At 39.1% G+C, this 18,917-nt stretch overlaps 1 protein-coding gene across 4 annotated transcripts in view; it reads left to right on the forward strand.

Annotated features, from left to right (window-relative positions):
- The window catches only part of LOC118593803 (interleukin 1 receptor accessory protein), a 148,645-nt gene extending 136,534 nt beyond the window's left edge, over positions 1–12,111 (forward strand). Inside the window, exons 11-13 of one of the 4 annotated variants that reach the window (XR_004946308.1) lie at positions 3,214–3,789; positions 4,074–4,155; positions 9,472–12,111. Coding sequence is in view for 3 of the 4 variants with exons in the window: in XM_036203377.1 (XP_036059270.1) it covers positions 3,214–3,926 (713 nt within the window). In the remaining variant the exon portion in view is untranslated. Of the gene's footprint in view, positions 1–3,213; positions 6,139–9,471 lie in introns of those variants that run through there. The other 3 variants (XM_036203378.1, XM_036203379.1, XM_036203377.1) reach the window with 3 other exon arrangements.
- The last annotated feature ends 6,806 nt before the right edge of the window (positions 12,112–18,917 follow it).

Genomic DNA, 18,917 nt, shown 5'->3' on the forward strand with positions numbered 1-18,917 from the left:
TGGATCCATGGACCAAAGTCGTGGAGACACAGGTTTCTATTCAGTTAATAACTGTCAGGCAGGCTTGAATGACAACAAAATCCTCTCCTGTGCACACACAGAATCCCCCATTACAGGAAATATACATTGTATTACATTTGGTATGTGGATGTTTTACATTGGATAAATGGTAACCAGTCTTAAGTTGCTTCAACCTGTCAAAGGTGACCCTTAGAAGACTCAGTAATGGTACTTCATTGGGGTCATCATCTAGCTATCACTTGCCTAACTAAATTTCTCAAGACATTTTCTCCATCCAGTTGTGTACATGCCTAACTAGATCTTTTATGCAAGCAAAGTATGGAGCACGGGGTGAAAGACAAATTCAGCAACCAGTCCAGTGTTTCTTTTTAAGGATTTAAAAAATTACATTGTTATATATTTCTTTTCTATGTGTGTGTGTGTGTGTGTGTGTGTGTGTGTGTGTGTGTGTGTGTGTGTGTGTGTGTGTGTGTGTGTTGGGGAAGGTATGCACTAGTCAGTTCTCATATTCTGCCCAGGGATCAAACTCAAATTCACAAGCCCCTTTGCCTACTAACTCATCTTATTGGCTCTGTTTCTGTGTTTTGGCCAAATTATAAAGTTAGTTAATATGTTTATTGAATATGGACTTAGTAAATTCATGATGGTAATAGGGTTTAAATCTTCTACATATTTAGTTTATAATAGCTACAGATAAGAACAATTACTGCTAACACAATCTCTTAGTCCATTGCTAGTTTGTGTTATGGCCCTACACCTTTGCTTTTATCATATGTGATTTGTAGAAGAACACACTCAGATGCAAAGCTATTAAGATAAAAAACAGAGATTAAGGGAAAATAAAGATTTGAATTCAGATGGCTCTTTGCTGTTGCTCTTTTTTTTTAAGGGAAAGAAAGACATAGTGTGAGAGGGGAGATTTCTTCTACAAAAATCCTAGCAAAGGAAAAGTGTCAGAATCATAGTTTTCTTGTAGATTAATATGACTTCTATGGGTATTACAACTTTTAAAGGCATGCTTTTCCTTAAGGATTGTAGAGGTTGGGATCAGAGCCATGACTTAAAAATCAACCTAGTGATTCAAAGGGAATGAATCCATTGCTATATAATCAGACCTCATTCTTCTGAGCCAAACAATAAATCACCTAATTCATTACACTTCCATACAAACTCTAGCATTATAAATGATCACCCTCATCTTCAAATAGTTTTGGAAATCTGGGAGGTATTTTAAATAGCATAAAAGGAAGCTGCTAGTTTCTAAATTATGAAGTAAAGATCAGAGCACAGGAGAAGCCCCATCTCAGGAGCAGCTCCAGTTCTTTGTCAATGTCTGTTTCCACCACTCAGATCTGCATCCATACTGTTCTCTTTCAAATGGAAACCTCCCACTTTCTTTAAAGGTGTATATGTATATATATATATATATATATATATATATATATATATATATATATATATATATATATACTAGCCCAAGACAATGTTTAAGATCTAGCTTTTACTTCCATCCTTGTTAGCCCATTGAAAACAACACACATTTTCCTAACAATCATTTTGATACAGTTACATATACACTTGTGGGATTTGATTGTGTAAGTTTCCTGTATTGAAAATCTAGCCATGTTGTCTTCAGGTTATTTTCTATTTCTCATGAACCAGGTAAAGCAGCAGAATCTTCACAGGTGTGATGTCTAATATATTAAAGACATTTCATCAAACCTGAGTAGGGAGAATTGGACAAGGGAGTTACTGAAATACACACCTGCACATCTGCATCCACACCTGTGATTTTGAGAACTGAAAATTTAAATCAATATCAGAATAAAAAAAAGTTTTCTAAGTTTTATTTAAATTCAGGTTGAATTCACTCCACTCATTAGAAAGAATGAATGGGAAAGGATCCTGGCTTCCTCATTACTCTCAAGTTCATGGCTATCAAACTCACTGCAAATTCTCAGTGTTTCTATAGGCTGAAAAACAAACAAACATACAAACACAGCCTGAGCACTGGCTACCATATGTTTTCAAAGTTGTGGGCAGTAGGAGTCCCACTGGGGGTGGGGGTGGGGGGGGGGTTTCTTTTCCTTGCTCATCTTGTCTAAGTCCCTGCAATTCACTGTGGGTTAAATACTGCATTTATTTGAAGAATTGTCCTTTGGGACCTGTCCATATCCCCTCAGCAAACATTAGAATCGAGTGCTCTGCCAGAAGTCTTAATTAATTGATTGATTCTCAACTACTATGGTGGCATTCGGCCCTTAAATTGACTTTAGACCACTTCTTTATACACACATGCATACACACAGGAGACAGAAAAAGCAAAAGAAAATTGAAGCAACAAAGAAAGGAAGGGAAGGTGGGAAAGAGAGAACAAGGAAGGAAGGAAATCTTAGTTATAGAGACCAATACTGTGTCCTAAATGTTAAGTACCTGGGGCTGGCTGTAACTGGGAATCTAGGGAGGTGGTAATTCCTGGTAATTTGCCAATCAGACTCTCTGGAGAAGTAAGTATGTTCTTTGTTATTCAAAATATTTTTCTAGAAGACATATATACAAGTTGAATTATTATTCTCAGGACTGTGATTAAGAGATGGGGGTTCTTGAACTTACATATTGTATAGAATAAGAGTAAATACTTGAAGTCGCTTAATCCAGATGTAAGAAGAAAAAGCAGTAACATCACAATAGCATCTAGCTACTTTGAACGTTTGAAGATATCTGATCTAAGGCCACCAGATAAAACTGATGGAGATGAAAATTCTAAAACAAGAAATAATTTACAAGCAGAGAGAGAGAGAGACAGAGAGAGAGACACACAGAGAGAGAGAGAGTTGCTTTTTGAAATAGATCACCTGATTCACATTCGTTTTATTTTTATGATGGGGAAGACATTTTCATGAAAAGATTTGCAGTGGAAGGAGATGTTGTGTAGGGAAAGACCAATTTCAAGGGACTTTCAAGTGCTCTACCACTGAGCTAAATCCCCAACCCAGGACTCCTCTTTCTTACAAGGAACAAATTCTTCCCAATTTGTTGTGAATGAAATTACTTGACTACTTGATCTTGACTTCCTGATATTCTATTTTCGCAAAAGTTTGTTCATGCCTGTCCTTTTAGGACTAGAAAGTGAACAACTGGGTATGAAGACATCATTACCAGATGCTATGCTGTCTTTCCGTTTCCCTGTAGATACGGTGGAAGCAGTGTTTGATTTCATTCAGCGGAGCCGAAGGATGATTGTTGTCCTGAGCCCTGACTATGTGACAGAAAAGAGCATCAGCATGCTGGAGTTTAAGCTGGGCGTGATGTGCCAGAACTCCATTGCTACCAAGCTCATTGTGGTGGAGTACCGTCCCCTCGAGCACCCCCACCCAGGCATCCTGCAGTTGAAGGAGTCTGTGTCTTTTGTGAGCTGGAAGGGAGAGAAATCCAAACATTCTGGCTCCAAGTTCTGGAAGGCCTTGCGCTTGGCTCTTCCCCTGAGAAGCCTGAGCGCCAGCTCTGGCTGGAATGAGAGCTGTTCTTCTCAGTCTGACACCAGTTTGGATCACGTTCAGAGGAGAAGTCGTTTGAAAGAGCCCCCAGAACTCCGGAGCTTAGAGCGGGTGTCTGGAGCAGCGCCAGCCCCGGGCATCATGTCCAAGCACCGAGGGAAGCCCTCGGCAGCTTGTCGCTGCTGTGTCACCTACTGTGAAGGAGAAAGTCACCTCAGGAGCAAGAACCGGGCAGAGATGCATACCCAACCCCAGTGGGAAACACACCTCTGTAAGCCTGCTCTCCAAGAGTCGGAAAGTCAGTGGCTACAAAATGGCACCAGACCCGAGCCCGCTCCCCAGATCCCAGCTCATGCACGGCACCATTTCACAGATTTATCCAATAACAATGACTTTTATATTCTATAATCACTTTACGTGGAGGGTGGTGGCTGCTATTTCTACCAACTCTCTCTGGGTCACAAACCTTTGGGAATAATTGACATTTTTATCATCTAAATAGACTATCAGATTTGTGTCCCCTTTATTGATTTTTTAAAAACTATTTATTTCCAGGAGACAAAAGACCGGAAGCACCTGATTGCAGTTATTGCCTCTAACGGCCTTGGAAGAGCACACTCTTCTCGGGCCCTAGAAGGTCAGTATGTAAAAGTTGTCTAGAGTCTGATCTTGCCCCATGGTTCAAAAGTAGCTAAGAACTGGTGTTTCCTTATATGGGCGGTGAAGTATACGTGAGCTTTGACACAGGGTGTGTATACCCAAGGGAACAGGGTTTTGACAATCACAGGGTTATGTACCCAAGGGAGTGACTTGAAAAGGAGCAGGTTCTGGTCGACACTGTAGGAGAGGGCTCAGCAACAAACCTACCGCACATTTTGCCCCCCAGGATGAAACTTTCTCAGAGGAATTCATGCTTCCTATTGCCTCCCTGTAAATAGTGTGCTCTAAACTTCCTGATGTTGTCAGTCTCAATAAAGGTATATTTTTATGTCATGTCTTTTGTACTAACAGATTTTTAATGCCCTCTCTTCATTTTGCCTTTTCTGGCTTTCATTTCAAATCTAAAGAATATTCTATTTCAGGAAACTGAGATTTGGATTAGGTAGAAAATGTAAGGGGTTATTTTGTTTTGTTTTTCTTTTTTCTGATGTGTATTGGAAATCTATGAAAGTACCAAAGACACTGAGTTGGCATTCTATGAGAAGTGGAGATTAAGGAAGGATCTTGCTTTGTTCAGCTCACGGCAGAAAAAAATTAGTATTGGAATGGAACTGTAGGTAGGGTTTGGCACTTACATCCTTTCTTCACAGTTCTGAAAAGAGATGTTGAGTTCACGTTCCTCCCAGGGTCAGAAGGTAAGAGAAAAGGACCAAAGGGGACAAATGAAAGTTTAACTCCCATGCACTCCATCCAACACCAACAGGATAGATGGCAGGCTCAGCATTGCAGGCTTCTTTGCAAATATTCACATAATAATAAAAGGCACATAGCACTTTACTTTCACATTGGAGTCCTATCAGGAGCCCTTGAGCTTACAGATAACTGAAGAACACGTGAGTGCTCACTCAGCTCTGTTTGGTTGTTGCCACTGAATTAGACTCTGCATGACAGATTATCCAGTTTCTTTTATGAGGTACAAAACATTAATATTTGAGTGTATTCTTTCAATTATATCCTGACTTAAATTTATAAAAATAAAGTCAAAGAGTAAAAAACAATACAAAGCAAAGACCAAGCAACCAAACAAACAAAAAAACTTCATCTGTGGGTTCCTAGTTTGTGATTTCAGGGCAAAAGTATTCAGCCAAAGAATGTATGCTGAAAAGGGGGCCCAAGTGCCATGGACAACTCTGGCCTTGGATGATCCAAGTTGGCTATGAGAACATGTGGGAAATGTGTATTCCCTCTCTGAGCAGAAAACATCTGGCCTTCATAATAGAATTGATCTGATAAATCCTCCAGCCGAGGAGACAGCTGAGCATCACTGTATCTTCTTGCAGCCCTGTGCGTTCTATGTTTGCTATAAGAAAGTTACAGGCACAAAATCTGCTGTTTCTAAACAGAAGTAAATCACAGTCACAACAGAGAACATCCGATGTGAGCAGTCACCTTCAGTACAGCAGCCCCTTGCTGCTAGTGTGCTCGGTCCAGAGCCAGGCTCTCTCAAACACAAAGGGAGCGGTAGTGAGGTAATAGACAAGTGAAAATCCCACAGTTTATCTGTTGAAACGAGAGCAGCCCCTGTCTAAAACATTACTCACTCTGGAATATGTACCTGGATGTGGTAGTCAACAGAAATGACTTAACAGGACCAAAGGTTTCATGTCAGATGGCATCATTTGCTGAAGAGATGTTCAAAAGGCCTCAACTTCACCGCCAGAAAAATGGGTAAATATACAAGGCTTCAAATTCTATTAGGAGAGAAAAGGATCCACCCCAATTCAAATTAGCCTTATTTCTTATTAACATACCCACTGTAAAATATCTCTGAAAAAATTTAGAAATTACTTACGTCACTTATGTGTCCTTTTAAAAAGTACTCTGAAACTTTCATACATAAAGCTATAGAGGTGGATCAGTGGTTAAGAGCACTGACTGCTCTTACAGAGGAACCCAGGCTTGGTTCACAGCACCTACATGGTGACTCATAACTGTCTGTACTCCCAATTCTAGGGAATCTAATGACTTAGCTTCTAAGGACTCCTACACACATCCTGTGGTATACACACATAGAGTTAGTACACAGAATTAAAATAAGTATTAAAAAGTATAAGCAAATAAAAGAAAAATTCACGCATGTGTACAATGAAAGATGATTATAGCTACCACCAGTCTATATTTCCCTTTAGGATCCTTACAGCAAGTCCCTCTCCCAACTTCAAGCCTTAATAAAAATAATTACACACCAAGACCAGCAACCAATACGTGTATGGATGTAGGACTACCAACTGAAGCACAGGCTACTTCCAGTGCTGCTACCCCAAAGAAAGATGATTCTCCCTAACCCGGCGTTTCTCAGCAGCTCTTCTGCCCTCATGCTAGAATGTGGTTGGCTTGTGCAGATAACCACAGCTGCTCCGAGTTTGTGAGTGTCAACAGATATATCACGTCTAGAAAGAAACATTTCACAGCAATACTTCCTATTTTACAACTCAGATTTCTTTCTGCCTCTTCTTCCACAGTGTCCTTAAGCCTTAGCAGGGTGATTGATAAAGCTGTTCTGTTTAGAGTTGAGTACTCACCATCATTTATTATCACATTGACTAGTTATGAGTATCTGCATTGATGCCATCCAACTGCAAAAAGAAGCTTTTCTGACCAGCAGAGGTCTATAGTTATAAGTATAAAATTTTGAAGGCAATTTGTAGGACAAGATGACCATTTAGCAACACAGCAATAGTAAGTTCCACCTAAGACCTATGCATATCCCTTTCCCAACCATGGGATTTGACAATATTTTAAATACCAGAAATCAGAAAGTAGTTGGCTATCCCATAAACATCATGCTGCTAATGCACCAGTGGACTTATCTTGCCTGGGTGGTTGGTGGTGTATCATGCAGGCTTCAGTGCTGAGTAAGACAACTGATGTCAATTCTTTCCCAGCAGAAAGTAAGTTTCCTGGTAGGTGTGAGGGATTTCTTTAGGTATTGCAGACAAAGGGCTTGGAATCATCATCTTCTTAGGAGATAAAAATAAAATAAAGAACTAAAGGCAGAGGTATGGATAGGAAATACAAATTCTTTTAAACAGTGGTGTAATTTTGATACTCTCAAAGCTAATTTTTGATATTGATTTTCTTTGAAATGTAAGAACATGGTTAGCAACATAAAGCCATATTTGGTGACATTTGGCTATCTAAGACTCTGAAAGATACTGGCCTATGTTTTCAACTTAGGAAGAAAGACTCAGAAATTAACATTATTCCTTGACCCATCATGCCACAATGAAGTGATAGTCAGTGTCATGTATTTCAATGATACAAATAACAAGGAATTTTACTTATGGGCCATCACTATCTTTCATTGAAATGGCATAATTATTGGTTAATTGGGCATACCATTATGTAAGTAATATTTTTCTTTAAGAGCATGAATTTAAAGTCAAGTATAGCCTTCCTTCTTTCTTTTCTCTTGGACTATGATTTCTTTGAGTCTTGGTGTTCTGCTAGCTAAAATGGAAGTAATATTATTGATCTCACTGTATGTTTTGAGCATTAAATGATATGCTACAAGCTTAATGCATATGCAACATTTCTTTTTGTATTTTTTTAAAATGTCCTAATTCAGCACAAAACAAGAAACTATATCTTGGGTGAATGGCTTTCCCAATGGTGCTCAGACAGTTAACAATAGACTTGGGCCTCTAACCTGGGCTTTATCACATTTTCCAGTGCCAGCTCTCAAACGAACACTAGTGGATGCATGTGAAAGAATTTTTATTCCATGCATCCTAAGTGAACTAATTTATCACAACCATGTACATCATGATATAAAAAGCAGATACATTAGAGTTCTTCATAGAAAGAGAACAAATAGAATGGGGAGTGTGTGTGTGTGTGTGTGTGTGTGTGTGTGTGTGTGTGTGTGTGTGTGTATGTGTTGGTGGGGGACTCTATTAGGCTGTGGCTTATAGGCTGTGATCCAGGCAGTTCGGCAATGGCTATCTCCCAAAGGAAAGACTAAGAATTCAGTAGTTATTCAGTCCATAAGACTGGTTGTCTCAGCAGTCCCAATCTGGTGCTGGAGACATATATTTTGAAAGAGCTGCTGGTTTTTAGTCTACATTGGCATCTTGAAGAAATGGGTACTACTACCAATGTAGGGGGAAAGGCCTCAGCAACAATATAGATGAGTTTGTCAGCAAGCATGAAGGTAAGCAGGCAAAAAGTAAATGCTTCCTTCCTTAATGTACTTTTATGTAGACTGCCACCAGAAGGTGTGGCCCAGATTTAGTGTGGATCTTTCCACAGAAAATGATCTCACCAAGTAAATCCCTCATTGGCATGACCAGCTACTTGGGTTTTAATTGATGCTGAATGTATTCAAGTCAACAACCAATATTAGCCATTACAAGGAAGCTAGCTCTACATACAGAGCTGTGTTATATCAATTGTCTGGTGGGTCATCTAAACTTGCTGTGTTTTGATTTTATACAACTTTGCTTTTATGTATTATAACCTTAAAAACTAGAATTTTTGTCCTCTTGACTTTAAAACCATGCTTTAAATTTCCCCAAGGTAAATATAAAAGTGTATTACCTGTGTTCATTAACACCAGAATTTAACATTTTGAAGCTGTGGTATACATTATGAGTTCCAGAGTGACCTCTTAACATTACTGAGACCTCCAGCAATTATATATTTTCCTCCAGATAGGTGATTTGAAGTGGTTGAATAAACTAACATTCCAAACTAGAAATAACTTGAAGTAATTATTACAATATGAACAGGGTAAATAATGCCTATGATAATGGTTGCAAACTTTTATGTATCTGGGAGTCCATTTGGGAGCACCTCCACACTGAAGACATGAAGCAGTCTTCCTTCACTGCAGTGGCTCATTCATAAGTTGGGGGGGGCACAGTCTAAGAGTTTGCCTTATTAGAGTGTACCCTTAGTAATTTGAATAACATAGGTACCCCATTAGTCTCACTTGGAAAACTATTACCTACAATACTCTTTAAGACTTTTTATATTTCCTATAGTGTGGTTCAGATTATGAGTGAAAAAGATCCAACTTGTCCTGACCTTGACAAACTGTATTCTTTGAACCATTCATATTAGAACCATTTGTACTTATGGTACTATGGAAACACACATTTCTTGCTGCTACCACTATGAACTACATGAGCATCGCAAAGGTGGGGCAAAGCACCACTTAAACTTCTCAGGTGATTCTGATGCACAAATTGTTTAAGAACCATTAATTTTTACCTCTCTTTTACCCTTGTAGGCTCTGATTTTCTCCAGCCAAGGAGGACTACAAATCATCCTTTTAAACAAAGTGTTTGCAGGCAATAGCTGAACATAAAGGGCTTGTTTAGCCCTGGGAATTGTCTCAGCACAAGCAAACAATTGAATAGAGTGGTTGGTAGAGTGTATTTATAATCTATGAACTATCTAACACTACTCTTTGGAACTTGGTGGGAGTGTTCCAGCCATCATCTCTACTATAGTAAGATAAGCTATGCTGGAGTAAGATTTCAATAACTTCCCATCACACATCTTACTTTTGCTGATGCCAAATGTCCAGCATAGGGGCTTGCAGTTTTGTGTCCTTGCCATGTGAAATGTGTAGCTTGCACTTGTTCTATAATTGAGCTTAAATTGACATCACTTTTTTTCCCTTATATTTTATAAACTAGAACAATCTCCAAGGTCCTGATGAAGTCATATAGAAGCCTACAAAATATATTCTACTGTCACTAGGAAGGGAAAATTACATTGAACTTTGTGAACACATAGCATTGTCTTCTACAAATGAGATGAGGATGATATACTTAGGTAGATGATGATGCAAAGAAGGACCTTCAGTCTTTATTCTGTTACTTCATATAGTCAAACAACAAAGGACTCCAATGCTCACATCCAACCTGAGTATGCCAAGTTATCAAGATGAAAGTCCACACAGAAATGAATAAAGCTTTCATATAAGTGCTCCCTAAGTGAAAGTCATTGACAGACTTCATTATAATAATTACAGTTTCTGGTTAAGAAAAAGCATGTGTTAAAAGTTGAAAGTTGTCATGTTGGGTTACTTTCCATTTAGTGGCTTTAGTTAGTACTCTTAAGAATGTGATGCTCAAACTGTCTGCAAATGAGCCGTTTCATTTTGGAAATTCAGGGAGCCTCAGAAGAATTGAAGGCATTTAGAACACAGCAGAGCATGTAACATGGTCATTAGAAAGCATCGTTGATCCATTTATCTAAAGAGTTAAACAGGGAATTCAAACCGAACATGCTGAAACTCAGAAGAACTCAGTGGAGAGCAGTACCCATGGGTGTCATGGAGTCTGTGACTACTCTCTTTGCATTTTGTCTCTTTCTGATTGGGCTCTATTGCCATTAAGTATTTGAATTTTTATGTTTTTTCTAATGTATGCAGTGTTATTTGGTAATAATTAAAAGCTCTCTCTAGTTTGGCACAAATTAATATTTCAGAGTCTTGTACATGAGAACAAACTATCGTGTTGAACAAAGAAGAATTTTCTTTCTTAGCATCATGGGGAAATTACTCACTATTCAAAATCCTTCTAGGAATAGTTCACACAGTTTTGCCTTGAGTACTCCAAACATTTAAAAACACTAAAATGTAAAGAATGCCTTTCTGAAAGGTATACATGGATAGAAAGATGCAAGTATACAAACAACATCTGCTAGCAGTTCATAGCTGTACTCTCTCCCGGGATGACTGTTATTTGAATGCTTTAAACAATTTTAAACCATGTGTAGTAGATCATTCATTCTTCCAGTCCCAATGCTCAGGAGGCAAAAGCAACAGGATTATGAGTTGGAGACCGGTCTGTGCTACAGAGCAAATTCCAGGCCAATTTGGGTTATATGGTAAGACCACACCCTCCAAAATAGAATGCTAAAATTTTATTTTATTACCTGATTTTCATTTATTTAACGCACTGATTTATTTTCAACTATGACAGCTGAGTCACTGGATGACTGTATTTAAGATGCCAGGGTAAATGGTTCTGATCCATAAGTAAACTTAGTCCTTCAGGCTAATTGCACACACCTGTGGTGTGCCCCAGACAGCCAAATCTCCCCCAAATGATTGCAGTCCTTGATCGTGTTAAGGATGGTGGCTTTAAGGACCTTTACAATTTTTGTATAAGAGTCCACAAAAATTCAGTCATAATATCTTGTATATATGGAATGAATGGGTAAAACAAATACCATATTACAGATAATGTTCTTCCTCCTTAAAGTGAAACTCATTGCCAAATTCTGGAAGTGAGCTATTTGTTCAAAGGGTAAAGAAATCTTTAGCCTTTCCAGTTCTTCACTTTCATATTGTTTGCATTCTGATTATGAGAGAATGAGAGAATAACAATAAAGAGCATAAAATTATAAAAGTAAATAGAGTTGCTAACCTAGACAGCCAAAGAAGACAGTAGTCTTAGTGTTTATTATTTTCATATGATCAGTCCCCTGAAGCAGGAAAGAGTGTCTAAAATCCAGTCATTTGGTTATTGGCAAATTTCACTAAATGATGTCTAAGAAGAAACCGAAGAAAACAGTGAGGACAATCAAGCTCCATTTCCCTACTTCTCAGCACCAGGATGAAAGGTGGAAAAACTGTTAAATCTCTTTGTTATCAACCAGAGTAAGGTGTTGAGTGAGTCTCAAGGCTTAGGGAACAAAGTTAGACAGTCATTTTCATTGCAAGCTTGATATTACATAAAATATTACTTTTGAAGTCAGGACATATGATTTGGGATATTAATTATTATAATGAATGTGCATTTTAATAGCACATGTTTGCTCTCAGATTCTCAGTTCCTTCATGTTAAGTGGAAATAATATCTACCTCATTGAATTGTTGTAAGGGTAAAATTATTCAATAAATGTGAACTTCTGAAACCTGTAATTACACATGTGGTGGTGGTATTGTTTTGTCATCGTCGTCGTTGTCTTCATCATCATCATCAACACCACCACCATCACCATCATCACATAATCACACTCATCTTCATCATCTTCATCAGCAGCAGCAGCAGCAGCAGCAGCAGCAATAGCAATAGTGTTTCCTTATAAGAGGACGCTGCAGGAGATGAAGACCACTAGAAGTTTCTTGCTGAACACCAGGGTACTTTTTAGAACACTGGGTGCAGCTGTAATCTTTTATGGCACAGAGTATGGGAGTAGAAAAATCTAGGTTCTTATTACTCTAAGAACTAAAGGCCACAAAAGCAATATCTAAAAAGTAAGAAGTAGGACAATTGTATTTTGTGTTTCTTTATGAGAAATTGTACTATAGAAACTTAACACAATGAATACTTACTACATTACAGCTCTGTGGGTCAAAAGTGTGAGAGAGGTTTAGCTGTCTGATTCTTGCTCAGCATCACACATGGAGAAACAAAGTATCAGCCAAAGCTGTAGTTATCTGAGGCTTCAGTGGGGCTCTTGGTGGGGTGGGGGGGCAGTGCCATCTGCATGACCCCATAGGAACTTCCACAATAGGGATGGTTGTGTGTCTTCATGACACATCAACAGGCTTATCCTAGAATACATGCCTCAGAACAGCAAGTAAGGAGGAAGCCAGCGTGTGCTCTATGACCTGGTCCCCACAAGACTGTATTTCAGCTGATGACTGTTCTGTGTATTAGAAAAGAGCCCAAAACAAGAAAGATTTTTCTCCTTTGTGGTCCTACATGACTCCTCTGTGTCTTTCTGTCTCCCTATCTCTGTCTCTCTGTTTCTTTCTGTCTCAGTCTCTCAATCTCTTTCTCTTTCTTTCTCTCTCTCTCTCCCTCTCCCTCTCTCTCTCTCTCTCTCTCTCTCTCTCTCTCTCTCTCTCTCTCTCTCTCCCTCCCCAATCTCCACTTCCTTATTTCCTAATTAAGAAACAGGAAACATGAGCTGTGTGGAAACAGGCATGAAAGATATGAATGGGGCTGTTAAGCCAAATTCTTCATCAATAATCCAAGCATTAATATATAACTTTTATTCTAGGCTCACTTATAGAGATATTGAAAATGAGTACTTATTCAAAAAAATATCAGTCACTGAAAAAGAAAAAGAGCATGTAATTTCTTTCTTTCGTGTCACTCAGGACTTCATCATACTTGGGAATGGAATGTTTATATATTAATAACAAGACATTTCTCCTTTCTCTATCTCAGACTTCTGATTCCTCAGAATGATGGATTGGAACAGAAATTAGTTGAATACCACAGTTCTGACTGTTTGGTTCATTGAGTAATACTAAAACAGTCCCCTCTTCTTTTTACATATAGATACTCACTAGCACTTCACAGTTAGTGTTAATGGGAAAGACGTTTAAAAGGGGTGAGGATTATTCTCTCCTATGAGTCACAAATATGCCTTCCCTGTTGATTCCTGCTTTTTACCACATGTACCTTTCACTTGCAAAACTGAGCAATAATTTTCTCTCACCTCCTGAAACCACTAGCTCTGATAAAGAGCATTATGTGAAGCCAGGTCATCATTTCAGCTGATGACTGTTCATCAAGCTGTAGATATAGACTGTAGATCAAGCCTGGTACTATAATTTTTTTTCTGCATCATTTTATATCTCTGAGTCTAAGGTTGCCAATTTATAAATTTGTTTAAACAGAACATCTCTCTCTTCTTAACAGTGTCACTTCACTATGACTTTCCCATATAAATCCCTAGCAACCTTTCTGCTGTGATCTATACAGTCCATATAGTTCAGGACACAAAACTGATGGAGTCTGGTTTTGAATGACATAGTGTATCAGTCACAGCACTTTCATTCAGAGTTAGGGACTCCAGATTCAAATCCTAGCCCTAAGTGCTTTGTGATGAGACTTTGAAAAGGTACTGACTGTGTAATCAAGGCAATTCGAGTATGATGCTCTAGGAAGTGGAGCAAAGGCAGCGTATATAACCAGACTTCTGTGTAGGTGTCCAGACTCGTGCTGGTGACCCTAATCCAGATGGCTGAAGAGTTTGCATAGGTGTTCTTAAAGGGCAATCACTGCAAAGTCACTGCATGCACCTAAAGTCACTTAAAATCTTCTTTCCAAAGATGTCAAGAATGTAAGGTATGTAACACTGTAGATTGTACTTCAGTAACATGCCATATGCTTGCATAGTTGTGTCTATCTGCATTTCTTTTTTTTCTCCTTTTTTATTTATTATATTTGTGTTTTAATTTTACACATCAGCCATGGATTCCCCTGTCCTCCCCCTCCCGGCCCCATCCCCAACTCCCCCCCCCCCCAGTTCTTCCCCTCTATTCCCATTTCCTCCAGGGCCAAGACTCACCTGGGGATTCAATTCAACCTGGTGGATTCAGTATGGGCAGGTCCTAACATAACCATTGGAATGTCTACTCCATTCTTCCTCATACAAGGGCTCTTAGAATGCTACAGGTTCAGTTCAAATGCTACCAAATCTATGAATTGTTTCCCTAGGCAAGTAGGATGTTCTACCTTACACATGTATAATTCATAATACTTCTGATATTGAAATATAAACTTGCCAATGTCTACTTTGCCTGCTGTTTCCAAGTTCCATTGAGAAGATGATATATTGGATCTCTAATTTGAGCACTTATCATAGTGACGAGCATATACGATTTTTCCACTAATGTTCCTGTGAATTAAATACCATGACAATTATCATTGAGAGCAAAAGAAAAGAGCCTGGCCCTATTTCTTTCTTCCACTTCCCTTTCATTACAGATGCAGTGTTTTATCAAAGGCACTGCTTCAGGCTTTGTTCACCACTGTGTGAAATGAATTCCAATATTGGAATCCTGGGGCTCCCAATACCATAGCCAGCACCAGTAAATTTGGTCCTTGGTGTTACTTGAGGACAGATGATCCACAGCCAAGCAAGAGAGGAAAGACACCCAGCTGTGCCATGCCTGGCCTGGGTGCCTCCTCACATTAGGATGTCCATTCTGCTCTTTTTCCATCTGCAGTAACAACCGATGCAGGGCCCAGCATTAGACTCATTGGCAGATGTTCTGCTGGTGATCTTGCTATTAAATAGCTCAGAATGACAGGACATTGAGCTGTGATAAGTACTTTCTACCTACAGTGTACCACAGAGCTTCTCGGGCTAATGACTTGAATCCACAATAATTAAACCTGTCTGTTATTTCAAAGTCCAGACTGAACTGGCAAAGTGAAACAGAGAACTGTGTTTCTGTAGGTCAGGAGAAAATGAAGATGTAAGTTCTCCACACCTTGTATATCGTGTTGTCTTCTCTGGACCTACAATTCCTTTCAAGACATGATCTTGCAGCTCCCCTTCACACTCACAGCCAGTGCTAAGGTCTGGAGCTCTCTCATTTTCTCAATGACCTTGTAGCTCTTCTTCAACTTTGCCATAAATACACCACAAAAGGAATTGGGAGTCCTGGTGTGCCACTTCTGTACTAATAGTTGATCTGTTTGTTTGCCTTTGCATTGGGAGCTTTGCATGCTCTAGTCTCAGCCCATTGTCAGGAATGTATTTTCTTCTGTGTTTATATATACACTCAGCAGTTCAACTAAAAGATAGAGTATATATTAACTGCTTTTGCATCAGTGTGAGCATGTTCAAGCTGTTATTATGCTGTAGGAAAATCCTTAATTCATCTCATATGTCCATTTTCTTTTCTTTTTTTTATTTTTGTTTTTGCTCTTTTGAGACAGTATTTCTCTATGTAACAGCCCTGACAGTCCTGGAGCTCACTTTGTAAACCAGGCTGACATTACACTCACTGAGACCCACCTTCCTCTGCTTCCTGGGTGCTAGGATTAAAGGTATTTGCTGTCATGCGCAGCAGCATATATGCATTTTCAAAGTGACTTTCAAATGCCATTTCTCTGACATTACCAACAAAAAGAGTGCTTTCTTCTCATTAACTTTACATAATATTCTTCTGGATTTGTATTCCTCATTCATTCAACAACATCAATTGCATATCTACTCTTGTCTCAGGGTTCTTACAAAACCCAGGAACATGAATAAACAAAACAAACCAGGTTCTCTCTTCTACTTAAACTTACATTCTAGTGTCAAGAGCTAAAAAAAAATCATAAAAGATGGGATAATGGAAAGGGCTGAAGAAATGGTTCAGTGGACAAAGTGTTTGCCACACAGGCATGAAGAGGTGAGTTCAAATCCCCAGAACCCATGTAAGGCTGGATGTGCCAGCATATGTCTATGCTCCCAGTATTCTAGAGCAGTATGTGAAGCAGAGATAGGAGAATTCTTAGAAGCTTGGCACCAGCTAGCTTGGTATAGGCTGTGGAAATTAGCCTCTCCCAAATAAGGTAAAGATAGAGATGGCTGCCTGAGGTTGCCTCTGATTTCCACATGTGTACTATGTCACTGTTCATCTGCACACACACATGAATATACAAGTAGACACATCCTACACAGACAAACACACACACAATGATTTTTTTTAAAGCATCACAGGATATGTCACATAATAGAGGTAAAAAACAGACACATGGGATGGGGTAATAGGAGAGAACTTGTGATTTTAAATAGTGTCCATGGACAGTTGCTCTAAAAAGATAGCTTTTGAATGAAGACATGAATAAGAGACTGGACAGATTTGATAGTCCATATAGAACTCCTAAGATATCAAAAGAAAGAGCAAAGTGCCTGTGTTTGGAATACAATAGACAAGTGAAAAAATACTCCATGAAGCTCAGATACTGGGAAGGGACGCCCTTAATTAATTCTTTATAGGATGCTATTACAGTGTTTTCTTTGTTCCTAATTAAATAGAATATGTATCATACATAGTCCCAGCAGCAGGAAACACAAAACATTTAGAAACTGGAAATTTTAAGCATAATTTAAAGCAGGCTTGATGGCACAGGCCTTTAGTCCGAGCACTAGGAGGATCCCAGTGAATTTGAAGTTAGCCTGTTTTACATAGTGACTTCCAGGCCGGCTAGAACTATAGAGACCTTGTGTCTTAGGGTTTATATTGCTAGGAAGAGACACCATGACCACAGCAACTCTTGTAAAGGAAGACATTTAATTGTGGCTTGCTTACAGTTATAGCGGTTTGAAACCTCATGGATGGACAGAAGCAGAAGGGCATCTTGGTCTTTATATTTTAGCAAGAGAGCTCTGACTGTTTTGAGGACAATAAAGTTAAGGCCAGCATAACGGCATTGAGCAGTGCCTTAGTAAATAAAATATGAGATGGTGGAGATTTGGGTCGCATGCTCTCAAGGGAGTAGAGAGATGTGCCTGTGGTGACTGACATGATCTTCTGCCAGATAAGATGAGTAATGTGAAAGCAGAAGAGGAACCAGGATGAAGCCACACTTTTGGCCTGAGCAAGCAGAAAGATTTATGGTTTTGATGAGGGAGAGAAATTAGGAATTCAGGGTTGGGTTGCCATTTTTAGTTTTGTTAGTTTAAGTTTAAGATGCTGTCGGATTTGAAGGGAAGTTGTTTATGACACAGTTTACTGATGCAAACACACCATTTAATAGAAAGGTTTTAAAGGGATATATTCACATTTAAGTCATCAGAAAAATCACTCATTAAAATGCCCAAGGGGTAGTACTGAAGCATCGAAGTTATGGAGATGAAGATAATGAGAAAAATCTAACAAGAGTCTGGAAAGAGGAAAGCCTTAGGAATGTGGAATCCTGGAAGTAAACAAAAAAGGGAATGATCAATATGCCAGATGCAAGGTCTGGATTAAGTTAAGTTCTCTGTCGGATTTGATCGCTGATGTGATCACTGGAGAATCTACTGGCAAAACAGAACAAAAGAGTTGTGGAGAGTGATGGAAACAAATTTCTCAGGGGAATGTCTTCAAGAGCATAGAGAACAAGAATGAGGTTCCAACAAATTTGAAGTAATCTGGGTGAAAAGGGAACAGGAACATTAGGTGGTGGAGGAGATGCAAAGGGGCACCAAGAAGTATTTAGTCACTTCTTTCCCATCCTGCTGAAAGCCAGGAGACTCCACTTCTGAACTGCAGTCTGCATTTGTTATGAAAGCATTTATGACATTCATGAGCTTCCCTTTAGGACCGCATGCAGATAGGAAGATAGAAAGGGAAAAATTAAAGGTGCATGATAGGGATGAGAAAATGATCCAGAGCAAGTGGAATCAAGTGCACTAGTTGGGAGAGTCTTTAAATACCACACAGTTACATGGATTAAGAGTCATGATAGAAGATGAGTAGACATGCTTGAGATTTGAACTCAACATCTTTGTCTTAGGGGTTTTATTGCTATGAAGAGATACCATGAACACAGTAACTCTTATGAAGGAAAACATTTAAATTGGGCTAGCTTATGGTTTCATAGGTTTAGTTCATTATCATCATGGTGGGACATGGAGGTGTGCAGGCAGACATGGTGCTGGAGAAGGAACTAAGAATTCTACATCTTGATCCAAAGGCAATGGGAAGTGAACCGAGGTACCAGGTGTGGCTTGAGCATATGTAAGACCTCAAAGCATGCCTCCACAGTGACACACTTCCTCCAACAAGGCCATACATACTCCAACAAAGCCACACCTCCTAATAGTGCCATCCCCTACAGGCTTATGGGGACAATTACATTAAAACTTCCACAGTCTTCTAGAGGGTTTTGTTTTGTTTTGTTTTGTTTTTCTATTGATCTCTAAATTTCAAAACAGGGTTATCAGTCTAAGGTGACAGCAGGAGAGGAAATTATGGTTATTAGATTCTAGACA

This window comes from Onychomys torridus, chromosome 12 (genome assembly GCF_903995425.1).
Source record: "Onychomys torridus chromosome 12, mOncTor1.1, whole genome shotgun sequence".
NCBI classification, from domain to species: Eukaryota; Metazoa; Chordata; class Mammalia; order Rodentia; family Cricetidae; genus Onychomys; species Onychomys torridus.